The sequence below is a fragment of the Carassius gibelio genome, chromosome B22, assembly GCF_023724105.1.
Source record: "Carassius gibelio isolate Cgi1373 ecotype wild population from Czech Republic chromosome B22, carGib1.2-hapl.c, whole genome shotgun sequence".
Classification (NCBI taxonomy): domain Eukaryota; kingdom Metazoa; phylum Chordata; class Actinopteri; order Cypriniformes; family Cyprinidae; genus Carassius; species Carassius gibelio.
In genome coordinates, this window is record NC_068417.1 from 1,782,186 (window position 1) to 1,795,143 (window position 12,958).

Below are 12,958 nucleotides of genomic sequence, written 5' to 3' on the forward strand. Positions count from 1 at the left end.
GAAGACCCCGACGTCGCCCTCCACCTCACGCCAGGAGGCGTTCGCAGGGAGGGGGCTCTGTCACGAATACGAACCCCGTGAGTCCCTCCAGAGGCCAGCAGAGGGTACCATCACCCGAATACTGACACCTACAGGCATCCAAACACTCACTTACACTGATCCTCACTACATTACCCAACAGCCCCGTACCTTGGACTGATCACCGGCCAGGTGTTCCATATCAGAGACTGCCATATAAGCCAGACCTTTGCGTCACCTCATTGCGAAGTCTTGTTTCTGCCACGGCTAACATTTCTGAGCGTTCTACCCTGTCTTGCTATCCCAGTTGCCAACCCTTGTTGTTTATCGACCCTAGAACCTTTGCGGCCTACCTTTGAACCCAGATTGTTATACGGACTGTGATACTTGCTTGTTACCCCGACCCACTGCTTGGTATTGACTACGATTCTGATATCTCTATTATACTGTGTTTGCTGATCCTGACCCTTCGCCTGTACGACTACGAGTGTTCTAATAAAAGCTTGCAAATGGATCCCATGTCGAGTCAGTCATCGTTACACATATTCAACATTTATAACACTGTTTTTATGTAATTTATTCTCTATTATTTTGAGCTCATCTTTATATTCCTGTCTTTATCACTGTCCTCAAAATCCTGCATCAGAATCAGAAAAACACAAGAGAAGTGGATAAGATAAGTGCTATAAATAATCATTTTCAGAAGAATCCACAACAAATAATAATAATAATTTTTATTATTATTTTCCAGACAATGCTATAAATGAAGATCATAGTAGTGAGACTGAAGAAGAAACAATGACAAGCAACGATACAATGATAACACGACCAACATCAGCAGATCTGACCTCAGCACCTTGCAGAAAATAGAGCGATTGGGTTAAATAATAAAAAAAATGAAGATGTGGGATTTTAATTCATTAAAGGAAATGTATATAAATAATGTTTTAAGCAATGACAGTACAATATTAATGAAGAAAGAGAAAACTAAAAAAGTGAGAAGTAGAAATTATTAAATAATTAAAAGTGTTTGTTGAAATACTGAGATGTTTACATGCTTTTCATTGAAGGTACAGTAATAAATGGTTCAGAATGTAAAAGAGTATGTGATGTTTATCTGATAGACAGAGCCATTTCTGGATCTGATGAAGAGAAAACCCAGGAACACAGAAGAAAGATCTTGTTTGAGACTCGAATCTCAATCATTAGACTGTAAAAAGTGTGAGAGATGAGAGAGATCCACCTTTATCTGTTCTCACATGGACAGATATTCAATGAGTATGGCAGAAATTTAGGCAGTACCTCACCATTGTGAAGCAGAGTATTACAGTTTGACCCAAACATGATTGTCCCGTGACGTGACAGCACTGGCTAGAGTAATTAGTTCATTTACAACCTTCCTTACAAATGGCAAAATCACTTTGATAAAGAAGAGATTTTTTTCTGTTTGTTTTTATTTTATTTTATATATCACATAGTTATATCCCGCTACATTACCACTAACGTTATACTTCCACTAAACAGTATCTCTGTTTACCCAGACACAATTATATCAGCTCTGACAACTACAGAAATGTGAAAAGTGTCCATTAAATAGTTGTCACAATGATCCTAAAGAGTTGTTGTGTAAGCTTTTTGTTATCACTCTTTGTCAGTTTAATATATTGTCAGTTTCATTCATTTTCCATTAAATTCAGTATGAAAGGGTTTCAGCACTTTATCCTGTTGAAAGATTACAGTACACAGCATGAATTATCACACCCCTCTGAAACTCAATTTAGAAATGAATCTTTATATCTAGGACATGTTTTATATGTTCAGATGTGGTCAGGTTTACTCATTTATACTACTTACTTTAAAATGTTTCTAATGTTTACAAAAAAGTTAGATGATTCAAATTACTTTATAATTGTTTAATATCTAATGTTAATCAGTTTAAGCACATTTTGTCCCTCTATTCTGCAGCAAATTCTGAAAAGACATCTTTAGAGGACGTACTCCGTTCGAGGACCCCTTTCTCTTGTGCACATCGACACAAATCACAGATCGATAAGGTATTTTAACATATACATAACATATATACATTTAAAACAAGAAAAGCATTTTGACTGCCTTTTCACTTTTGAAAAAACAAAAAACAAAAAAAAAAACAATTTAGGTTAAAAAAGCAAAGCACAAACACATGTTCTTTAAACATATGTAAAGTTGGAGGAGATGGATCTAGATCAGGGGTAGATACAGGTCGGTTTAGGGACATGTAAAGTGCTGTTCTGCAGTACGGACATCTCGTCTTTGTTATTCTGTCATCACACTGCTGTTCATGTAATAAGTGGATTCCTAACTATTTAACCGCTATACCCTCAGGACATCGAAGAGCCAGATCTAGACTGGGACGTAGCAGCTACTTACGATGTCTGTGAAGATATTGAAGCTGTTGTTCCAGAATCTGAATGTGCTTTGAGTGCAGATGGATTGAGGACTCTTGAACATCTGCTGAATTCAACTGCTCCTAATATCTCTGTCAAAGAACTGAACTTGCTTTGTCAGGAGTTGTTTCATCAAATATGAATTAAACAAACAAACAAATGTAACCCAGTTAGGGTTATTATGTTGAGTTAATGACAGAATGGGTTAATGATGGGTAAAATAAGCAAGTTATTATTGAGTAAATAATATCTAATTCATGAGAAGGGTTAATTTGGAATACATAAGATGGGAGTACATCATTTATGCTTATGTACATGTATTATTTTGTGTTTCAGTTGAGAACTATGTTTTAAAGCACTGTTTCTTTAAGAAATACGGTGATACTTAAAGTTTGTATGTAATGCACTTGCAGAAAATGTGCTTTTGCCTAGCAAGTTAGTATTATTTTTTGCTGATAGGTTGATGTTTTATTTGTTCCCACCCTCACGTGTGAGAGTGTGATTCTGATTGGAGGAGAAAAAAAAGGTGAACAGAGAGGTACGCACGAGAGTGTTGTTGAGATGGTGGAGAAGAAAATGTACATGTAAACGCTGTATAAGTTGTTGAAACTTACATTTCTTCAAATCGGAGAGTTTAAGGACATTCATGAAAGTGTATGCACGTTACTCTGCACGAGTATAAGCCGGTTTTCTTTTGTAGTGTTGAGTTCAGTTGTTAATGTGAGAATACACGATAGATAATCGGACATTCAAGTACACTGGACTGCATTAAAGTTTATTTTGTTTCATCTAACAAGTCTTGCTGGATCAACAAAGACCCAGATAGCGTTCTAAATCCCCGAGTGATTTAGAATTCCTCTGGCGCCGTGGGACATGATCAGCTCAACAGCGTCAGGTGAGCGAGAGAGAGAGAGCGCGTGTTCGAGCTTCGGAGGAGTCTAACGAGAACGCTGATAATCAAGGAATTCAGGTGATCTTATTTAATTTTATTTGCTCATTAGAGTGAAGTGGCCATTTGTTGTTTCACGGCCTCAACGATCTCTAGCAACGTCCAGGCCTGCAACGGGGAGGGGTTGGGACTTGTGAGGTGTGTGTATGTGCGTGCGCGCACACGTGTCTATGTGAGTGGCCACTCAAACGTTAAAACCGGTACTGTTTCAACTATTGTTTGTGAAACGAGTATTTATTGATATTATTTGTTTATTTGAGATATTAAGGAAGTGTTGATCTGTCATAATTGGTTATTGGAAGTGATTGTATATTTTCTTCAAAGGGGAAAAAATACACAAGACAAGTGTATGGTTTAATTTGAAGTTTATTGAACATTTGATATTTAAACATTTATTTAAACATTTATTTATTTTGTTTTACTGTGTATAAATAAACCTAAAGGTTAATTTTGTTATACTTACCCATTTGTGTTGATTGAAGTCATTATACAGTGACATTTCCTAGCTGACATAGGGGAGGATAGCATTAGTGCATAGTCGAGAGACACTTTAAGAACCCGGTGCGCTGCTCTGGTTATAATCAGAGCATAGGGGCGCTACACAATTTGGGGGCTCGTCCGGGATCATTATTCTCTCCCTAAAATCCTAAATATTAAGATTAAGCATTCAGTAGAAGAAAAGGGTACTTACTGACTATTCTTTTAAAGAATCAAAATGGCGCTCAAGAGTGATTCACGTTTGTCTGTTGAACTTTCAAACTGGTGCAAGGAAGCTGTAGTTGAGGAAAGCCATGCTATCATGTTAATGGGAGTACCTGCAACAACTGATGTGGCATGTATTGAAGAAGCTGTCGAAACTATAAAAGCAGTAGGCAGAGTGAGAGTTAGAGACTCTAAAAAGGGACAAAGCCCAGATACTGTGTTGATCTTGTGTGAATGCCGTGAAGTGATAGATCCTACCCGCATTCCAGCTGAATTGCTAAGAGCCGAAGGGGAAGAGACATGGAGGGTCATTGTAGCACCTGTTGATGTACCTGCATGCGGGTTTTCTGAGAAATTGGCAAAATTTCTGCATGAGGAAGGAAAATCCATCACTGACTTGGAATCTTTATTTTATTCAGCCAGTTCCAATGCTGGTTCACCCGAGTCCATTATACGTGCAGTTGGGGACCTTCTGGAAAAAACAAAGCCTTCTGGAGACTCCAATGCTTATAGGCGATTGCGTATGTTTTCTGGTACTATTCCTACCCCGTCTGGAGAAGAAAATCTTGAGAATTGGATGGAACAGGCCAGATTAATGACCGCCGAATGTGAGTGTTCAGAAAAAGAAAAGCGACGACGGATAATGGAGAGTTTGAAAGGCCCTGCTCTTGACATTGTGAAGGCGGTAAGGTTTTCAAGTCCTGAGGCTAGTGCTTCACAGTACCTTGAGGCTCTAGAAAATACCTTTGGAACCTCTGAATCAGGGGAAGACCTTTACTTTGCTTTCAGGTTACTGAGACAATTCCCTAGAGAATCTCTGTCTGACTTCCTGAGACGAATAGAGAAATCGTTGACAAAGGTGGTTCAAAAAGGCGGGTTGATGTCTCACATGATGGATAAGGCAAGGATTGAACAGCTAATCAGAGGTGCTGCTTTCGATTCAGACCTGATGTTATTACAGCTGAGGCTACGAGAACGGAAAGACCACCCTCCGACTTTCTTGGAGTTATTGAATGAGTTAAAGACAGCTGAAGAGAATGAACTTGCACGTCGTAGAATCGGAACGTCAGTGAAATCAATAAATCTGAAAACCGATGATAATCCGGAATTGGAAGTAGTAAAGCAACTCCGAGCTGAACTTCAGGAGCTAAAAGCCAATATGAGAGATGATTCAGCCAAAGTTCCTGTTGCATCCATGAAGATAGATTCTAGAGAAAAACTTGAAAAGCAAAGAGTAGATACTCATGGAGAGTCTGAAGTGAAAGAGTTAAAGAAACAAATTCACAAGTTAAATAAACAATTGGAGGTGATGAGTATCAGTTCAACTGCTAAGCCTGTTCAAACTAAAACTAGGCTGGACTACAGAGCAATGCCTTCACGACACAATGAGAAACCAATGAAGTCTAAGGAGGATTTCTTCTGTTACCGTTGCGGGGAAGATGGACATATAGCCACTAAGTGTAACGCACCAGAGAATACTGGCAAAGTTATACAAAAGCTGGTGAGATCCCTCAGAAGGGCTAAAACTGAAGGGAGCAGATCAAAGGAAGATCCTGTTGCTTCTTGTGGTCCAGATTGTTTCTCCAAGAAGGGACTAACTGATGTCAGAGAGAAGGAATGTGTGCCTATGGGTCTAGTGGGACCAGTCTCAACCATTTCAGTAGAATTGAATGGATGTCCATGCAGTGCTTTACTTGACAGTGGTTCTCAAGTTACCATTGTTTTTGAACAGTGGCATGCCAAGTACTTACCACAGATTCCCATTCAACCTTTGACTGGATTGTCTATCTGGGGACTAAGTGCCTGTAACTATCCATATAAGGGATACATTCTAGTGGATGTGTCATTTCCTGAGTCACTTATTGGAGTGAAAGAAACAGTACCTGTCTTAGCATTGGTGTGTCCAGAACCACAAGGTCCTCAACAAGTTCCTGTAATCATTGGAACCAATGCAAGTTTTTTCCAAAGACTGATTTCACTTGGCCAGGAGTCAGGAGTATCGGATGCTGCACATTCTCTAAGGATTCAGTCAACTGTTTCAATACCTTGTGTCCAGCATAAGAAATGGAAAGAGGAAGTGACTGACTCAGTTGAAGGGATTGTTACATGGATGGGACCTGGATCCCTAACAATACCTCAGAAGGGTGAAAAGTATGTGCAGTGTAAAGTTGAACTCAAGGAACAGATGAGAGAAGATATTCTCCTAGTAGAAGCCACGGATGAGAACTTATTACCTGCTGGAGTATTTGTCCCATCATCCGTCCTGTATTCATCTGATATAGACGTGGATAACTTCAAATTGCTTGTGTGCAATGAGACTGCGAAAGATATAACAATTCCTCCAGGGACTGTGATGGCAAATGTTTTCCATACCGACACTGTTACGGTCGCGCAGGGAGATCAGACCGCTGTCAGGAAGCTAAATCCGAATATCTTTAACTTTGGCAATTCTCCAATACCACCTAATTGGGAGGAAAGATTAAGAAAAAAGTTGTCAGCGCGAGGAAACGTGTTTTCTATATCAGAATGGGATGTGGGAAAAGCAAAAGATGTGACTCATACTATCAGGCTGAATGATTGCACGCCTTTCAGGGAGAGATCTAGGCGTATTGCCCCAGCAGACATCGATGATGTGCGCCGTCATCTGAAGGATTTGCTGGCTGCCGGTATAATAAAGGAATCAAGGAGTCCCTATGCGTCACCTATAGTCATAGCTCGTAAGAAGAGTGGTGCTATTAGAATGTGCATTGATTATAGAACTCTGAATTCCAGAACCGTACCGGATCAATATACAACTCCCAGGATAGAGGACGCTCTGGATTGTTTGTCGGGGAGCAAGTGGTTTTCCGTCCTGGACTTAAGGAGTGGTTACTATCAAATTGAAATGGCTGCTGAAGATAAGGAAAAGACGGCATTCATTTGTCCTCTTGGATTCTACCAATTCGAGCGGATGCCGCAAGGGATATCTGGAGCTCCAGCAACGTTCCAACGACTGATGGAGAGGGCAGTTGGAGATATGCACTTGCTACAAGTTATAGTGTATCTAGATGATCTAATTGTTTTCGGAAGAACACTAGAGGAGCATGAAGAGAGGTTGATGAAAGTGCTGGATCGATTGGAAGAGTTCGGGCTCAAAGTGTCTGTTGATAAATGTCAATTTTGCCAGCCGGCTGTAAAATATGTTGGGCATATTGTGTCTGCCGATGGCATAACCCCAGACCCGGAAAAGGTGAAGGCTGTAAATGAATGGAAGATACCTCATGATCTAAAGTCACTGAGATCGTTTCTTGGATTCTGTGGATTCTATCGGAGATTCATTAAGAATTACTCCAAGATAGTACGGCCATTAACGGAACTGACCAAAGGGTATGCCCCAGTGAGGAGTAAACATAAAGTATTACCTAAAGGTAAATATTACCAAGAGCTGGAACCCTTTGGAGAGCGGTGGACTGAGGAGTGTACAGAAGCCTTCCATACCATTATCCATTGTCTTACTCATACACCAGTACTAGCCTACGCAGATCCATCTAAGCAGTACATATTGCACGTGGATGCCAGCTTACAAGGTCTGGGTGCCGTGTTAAATCAGGAGTACCCTGAGGGGTTGAGACCAATTGCATTCGCCAGTAGGAAGTTGAGTACAGCTGAGCAACGATATCCCATTCATCAGTTGGAGTTCCTGGCTCTGAAATGGGCTGTCGTTGACAAATTCCATGACTACCTGTATGGAACAAAATTCAAAGTAAGGACGGACAACAACCCCCTTACATATGTTCTATCAAGTGCAAAGCTCAATGCTACTGGACATAGGTGGTTGGCTGCCTTAGCCACTTATGATTTCAGCCTCCAGTATAAACCTGGTAGTCAGAATACAGATGCCGATGTACTGTCGCGTTATCCTTTGGATGCTGGTCAGACCACAGAATGGATAGATATTCCTAGATCAGGAGTAAAAGCTATCTGTACACGTGCTACTAGTACTTACCTGTCTGATGAGTCGAGTGACAGATTGGTAGACCAGCTGGGGGTCGATTCTGAAAGTATTCCTGATTTGTATGTTTGCCCAATACACTTGGGTACGAACCATCAATCTCCATTGTCTAACTCAGATTTGAGGTTAGCGCAAGAACAAGATCCCATCATTGGTCCAGTGATCCTAGATGTGGAGAAAGGGAAACTTCCCAATGCTTCAAAGAGTTCTAATGTTTTGGAGACATTATTGAGGCAACAGGGTAAGAAGTTGGCCATTCGTCATCAGCTCTTGTACAGAGTAACAAACAACTCTTTTGGGAAAGAGAAAGAGCAGTTAGTCTTGCCGGAAAAATACCGAAATGAGGTCTTGAATTCTCTTCACGATGAGTCAGGTCACCTAGGGATTGAGCGAACCACTGAATTGTGTAAAGACAGATTCTATTGGCCACATATGACTAGGGAAGTGGAGAAATATGTGAAGAATTGTGGAAGATGTATAGCGAGGAAAACTCTGCCACAAAAATCAGCCTACCTGAATCATATTACAAGTAGTGGGCCAATGGACCTTGTTTGCATTGACTTCCTGTCAATTGAACCAGATTCAAAGGGAGTTGCCAATGTACTTGTAGTGACCGACCACTTTACCCGTTATGCGCAAGCATATCCTGCAAGAGATCAGAAGGCGTTAACGGTTGCAAAAATCTTAGTAGAGAAGTTCTTTGTACATTACGGTTTGCCTGCCAGAATTCATTCTGACCAGGGCCGTGATTTTGAGAGCAGACTAATCAAGGAGTTACTTGGAATCCTGGGGATCCGAAAGACGAGAACGTCACCCTACCATCCTCAAGGAGATCCCCAACCAGAGCGCTTCAACCGCACTCTTCTATCCATGTTGGGTACGCTGGATGCTGCCAAGAAAGAAAGGTGGAGCCAAAGTGTGAGTCAGTTAGTACATGTATATAACTGTACTAAAAGTGAAGTAACGGGATATTCTCCTTACTATCTAATGTTTGGAAGAGAAGCTCGTCTACCGATAGATGTGCACTTTGGAAATCCTGTGGATGGAAAGGGGGGAGCAAATTATCAAAAATATGTGGAGAGGATGAAAGAGGATTTAAGACACGCATATAAGTTATCTTTGCAAAATGCGCAGAAGACACAGCAGAGGAACAAAAGACTCTATGATCAGAGAGTGAAGTTCAGAGTGCTTGAAAAAGGAGATTGTGTGCTGGTCAAGAATCTTGCAACGACTGGGAAACAAAAGTTACAAGATCGATGGAACTCCGTACCTTACCTTGTCCTGGAGAAGTTGCAAAATCTGCCTGTGTACAGGGTGAAGCCAAAAGCAGGAACTGGAGGTGTGAGAACTTTGCACCGGGATCACTTGTTGCCAATTGGAGAAGAAGTGAGGATAAACTTACCTGCTGAAAGGGAAGAAGTTCCACGTCACATGGTGACCAGATCCAAAACTGTGAAAAGGACACAGAAAAAAACAATAAGACCTGAAGTGGACCCAGAAAGTTGTAAATGTGTGGACATAACTTCTGACAGTGACGACGGTAGTCATTGTGCATATTACCCAGTTGAACAAACAGTGGATCTTGGAACACTATCTTTTCCATCCTATGAGAGGGAGAAAGTGAAGAGCCCTGCTAGGTCTCAAAAGGATCCTGCTCAGGTGGAAGTGACTGGAGGAGATTTGCCACCTGATGATGTTGTGGAGAGCGTTTCAGCCCAGATGCTGGAGAACTTGGGAGATTCGGTTTCTGATAACGAAATTAATGAATCAGTGAATGTTACAAGAGAAGAAGAACAGAGAAGAGTTGGAAATCGTCCAAGGAGGATGATAAAACCAGTGCAGAAACTAAGTTATGATGCACTTGGGAAATCTACTGATAGACCCTTAACAATCGTATATAGGGGTATGGTAGTGAAAATTCAAGAGTCTTCTAAGGTGAAGGGTACTTGCAATACATTGTGGTGTCACCCAATGGCCACATGTGAACATTGTGTTAATGTGCATCCAAACCTGAAATCTGAAGTTATGCTACAGTTGTAGTTAAAAACCTCATGGGGACATGAGTATTTTAGTAGGGGGAGAGTGTAACCCAGTTAGGGTTATTATGTTGAGTTAATGACAGAATGGGTTAATGATGGGTAAAATAAGCAAGTTATTATTGAGTAAATAATATCTAATTCATGAGAAGGGTTAATTTGGAATACATAAGATGGGAGTACATCATTTATGCTTATGTACATGTATTATTTTGTGTTTCAGTTGAGAACTATGTTTTAAAGCACTGTTTCTTTAAGAAATACGGTGATACTTAAAGTTTGTATGTAATGCACTTGCAGAAAATGTGCTTTTGCCTAGCAAGTTAGTATTATTTTTTGCTGATAGGTTGATGTTTTATTTGTTCCCACCCTCACGTGTGAGAGTGTGATTCTGATTGGAGGAGAAAAAAAAGGTGAACAGAGAGGTACGCACGAGAGTGTTGTTGAGATGGTGGAGAAGAAAATGTACATGTAAACGCTGTATAAGTTGTTGAAACTTACATTTCTTCAAATCGGAGAGTTTAAGGACATTCATGAAAGTGTATGCACGTTACTCTGCACGAGTATAAGCCGGTTTTCTTTTGTAGTGTTGAGTTCAGTTGTTAATGTGAGAATACACGATAGATAATCGGACATTCAAGTACACTGGACTGCATTAAAGTTTATTTTGTTTCATCTAACAAGTCTTGCTGGATCAACAAAGACCCAGATAGCGTTCTAAATCCCCGAGTGATTTAGAATTCCTCTGGCGCCGTGGGACATGATCAGCTCAACAGCGTCAGGTGAGCGAGAGAGAGAGAGCGCGTGTTCGAGCTTCGGAGGAGTCTAACGAGAACGCTGATAATCAAGGAATTCAGGTGATCTTATTTAATTTTATTTGCTCATTAGAGTGAAGTGGCCATTTGTTGTTTCACGGCCTCAACGATCTCTAGCAACGTCCAGGCCTGCAACGGGGAGGGGTTGGGACTTGTGAGGTGTGTGTATGTGCGTGCGCGCACACGTGTCTATGTGAGTGGCCACTCAAACGTTAAAACCGGTACTGTTTCAACTATTGTTTGTGAAACGAGTATTTATTGATATTATTTGTTTATTTGAGATATTAAGGAAGTGTTGATCTGTCATAATTGGTTATTGGAAGTGATTGTATATTTTCTTCAAAGGGGAAAAAATACACAAGACAAGTGTATGGTTTAATTTGAAGTTTATTGAACATTTGATATTTAAACATTTATTTAAACATTTATTTATTTTGTTTTACTGTGTATAAATAAACCTAAAGGTTAATTTTGTTATACTTACCCATTTGTGTTGATTGAAGTCATTATACAGTGACATTTCCTAGCTGACATAGGGGAGGATAGCATTAGTGCATAGTCGAGAGACACTTTAAGAACCCGGTGCGCTGCTCTGGTTATAATCAGAGCATAGGGGCGCTACACAAACAAACACAAAGCATAAAGACTGAACAGCACAATGAATTTATTTTGCTTTGAAGCTTACTGTGTATTGATGTACAGTTTTTTCACATCTGAATATAGTAAGGAACAATTTGGAAGCCATCTTGGCTGCTTTTGTTGTAATACATGTCAATAATAAAGAAAATTAAAAATAAAACAGTCAAATATCCAAAATCTACTGCACCATTATTCTTTTAACATTATTAACGGCATAACAGAGGGTCCACAGTATAGAGATTAAACTACAGTAAGAATCGATCTCATGAAGGACCAAAGTCTCTGAGATTGCTCTCCGCCGGCTCATAATGCTGAGCAACTCTGTGTTTGTCTCTAGCTGCTGTGTAGCTTACAGTACAGGAACATGCATTTACTAGAGACAAGCAGAAACTATGCTGACCACATCGAAGCTGACAGTCAGGATCACTCTGGCGCAGATCTGCCTCTCATGATGCTCAGCTGTGAACGATTTAAAAATGACATGCAAAAAAAATAAATTAATTTAATAAAAAAAAAATTGTGTGCATGATTTACTTATTCATTCCCTCATTGTACTAAAATGTGAAGACTGCTACTATTTTGTTCCCTCAATTTGCTAATTCATTATCTCAATTTCTAAATTGTGTGCACAATTTGTGTTTTGTGTTTGTACAGTAAACAGGTGTGTGTGTGTGTGTGTGTGTGTGTGTGTTTGTATGTTTGTGTGTGTTTTGTACAGTAAACAGGTGTGTGTGTGTGTGTGTGTGTGCAGGGACCTGGACTAATAATGAGGTCCAAGTTCAATAATACGCTAAAAGTTCAAATTGATTAACTAACTAATTGATAACTAACAATAGTGAAAGATGTGGATGTTGTGCTTCCCATCAATAATCACATCTCTGCATTCCCCCAAACTGATTTGCAGAAATTAAAGTCCCACTCGGTGTGAGCTGAAGTGATTGTGACTAGACGGCAGAGAAATCTACTTGGTCTTAAAGGGGTGATATGATGCAATTTCAACTTTTCTTTTTCTCTGGAGTGTTACAAGGTGTTTGTGAATAGATAAGATCCCTAAAGCTGCAAAGACTATAAGCGTGAAACACAAGTTTGTTCATAAAGCCCTTAAATGGAGATGGTTTGGGTGTGTTTTATGCAAATAGCTTTGTGGACGTTTATTGAGAAGACTCAGAATTCAGTAACATTAGAAGGAGGTCAGGGTCTGTCCAAATACCTACACTTGCAGACTTGAGAGTGTGTGCACATGACTGGAAGTGATAACTTTCTGCTTATGAGATGTCTGTTTTCTCAGGCAGGTTTGTGAGCGGACGCCGTCGCCTCGGGAGGGTCGTGCTGGACCCATGTTGCTGGCTGAATTCTGTCACGGGGCGATAGAGACCGCCGAA

General features: G+C 40.3%; 2 protein-coding genes and 1 long non-coding RNA gene across 4 annotated transcripts in view; 2 read left to right on the forward strand and 1 right to left on the reverse strand.

The window, feature by feature from the left end:
• The window catches only part of LOC127987560 (uncharacterized), a 1,055,570-nt gene that overhangs the window by 842,584 nt on the left and 200,028 nt on the right, over nucleotides 1–12,958 (reverse strand). The gene's annotated exons all lie outside the window — the stretch shown is intronic.
• LOC127987632 (uncharacterized) overlaps nucleotides 1–12,958 on the forward strand; it is a 264,322-nt gene that overhangs the window by 214,706 nt on the left and 36,658 nt on the right. The window lies entirely within an intron of this gene.
• On the forward strand, nucleotides 2,614–11,406 carry LOC127987563 (uncharacterized). 2 transcript variants are annotated; one of them, XR_008161255.1, is made up of 2 exons: nucleotides 2,614–10,904; nucleotides 11,011–11,406. XR_008161255.1 is itself a non-coding variant. In XM_052589930.1 (2 exons), the coding sequence occupies exon 2, from the start codon at nucleotides 4,109–4,111 to the stop codon at nucleotides 10,124–10,126; it is 6,018 nt and encodes a 2,005-aa protein (XP_052445890.1). In that variant the 5' UTR covers nucleotides 2,614–3,339; nucleotides 3,446–4,108; the 3' UTR covers nucleotides 10,127–11,406. The 2 variants fall into 2 exon arrangements, 1 of the variants encoding a protein (XP_052445890.1); XM_052589930.1 differs by having other exon boundaries at nucleotides 2,614–3,339; nucleotides 3,446–11,406.

Bases quoted from the DNA above. Each gene is read 5' to 3' on its own strand.
- LOC127987563 (XM_052589930.1), top strand. From the start codon at position 4,109: ATGGCGCTCAAGAGTGATTCACGTTTGTCTGTTGAACTTTCAAACTGG.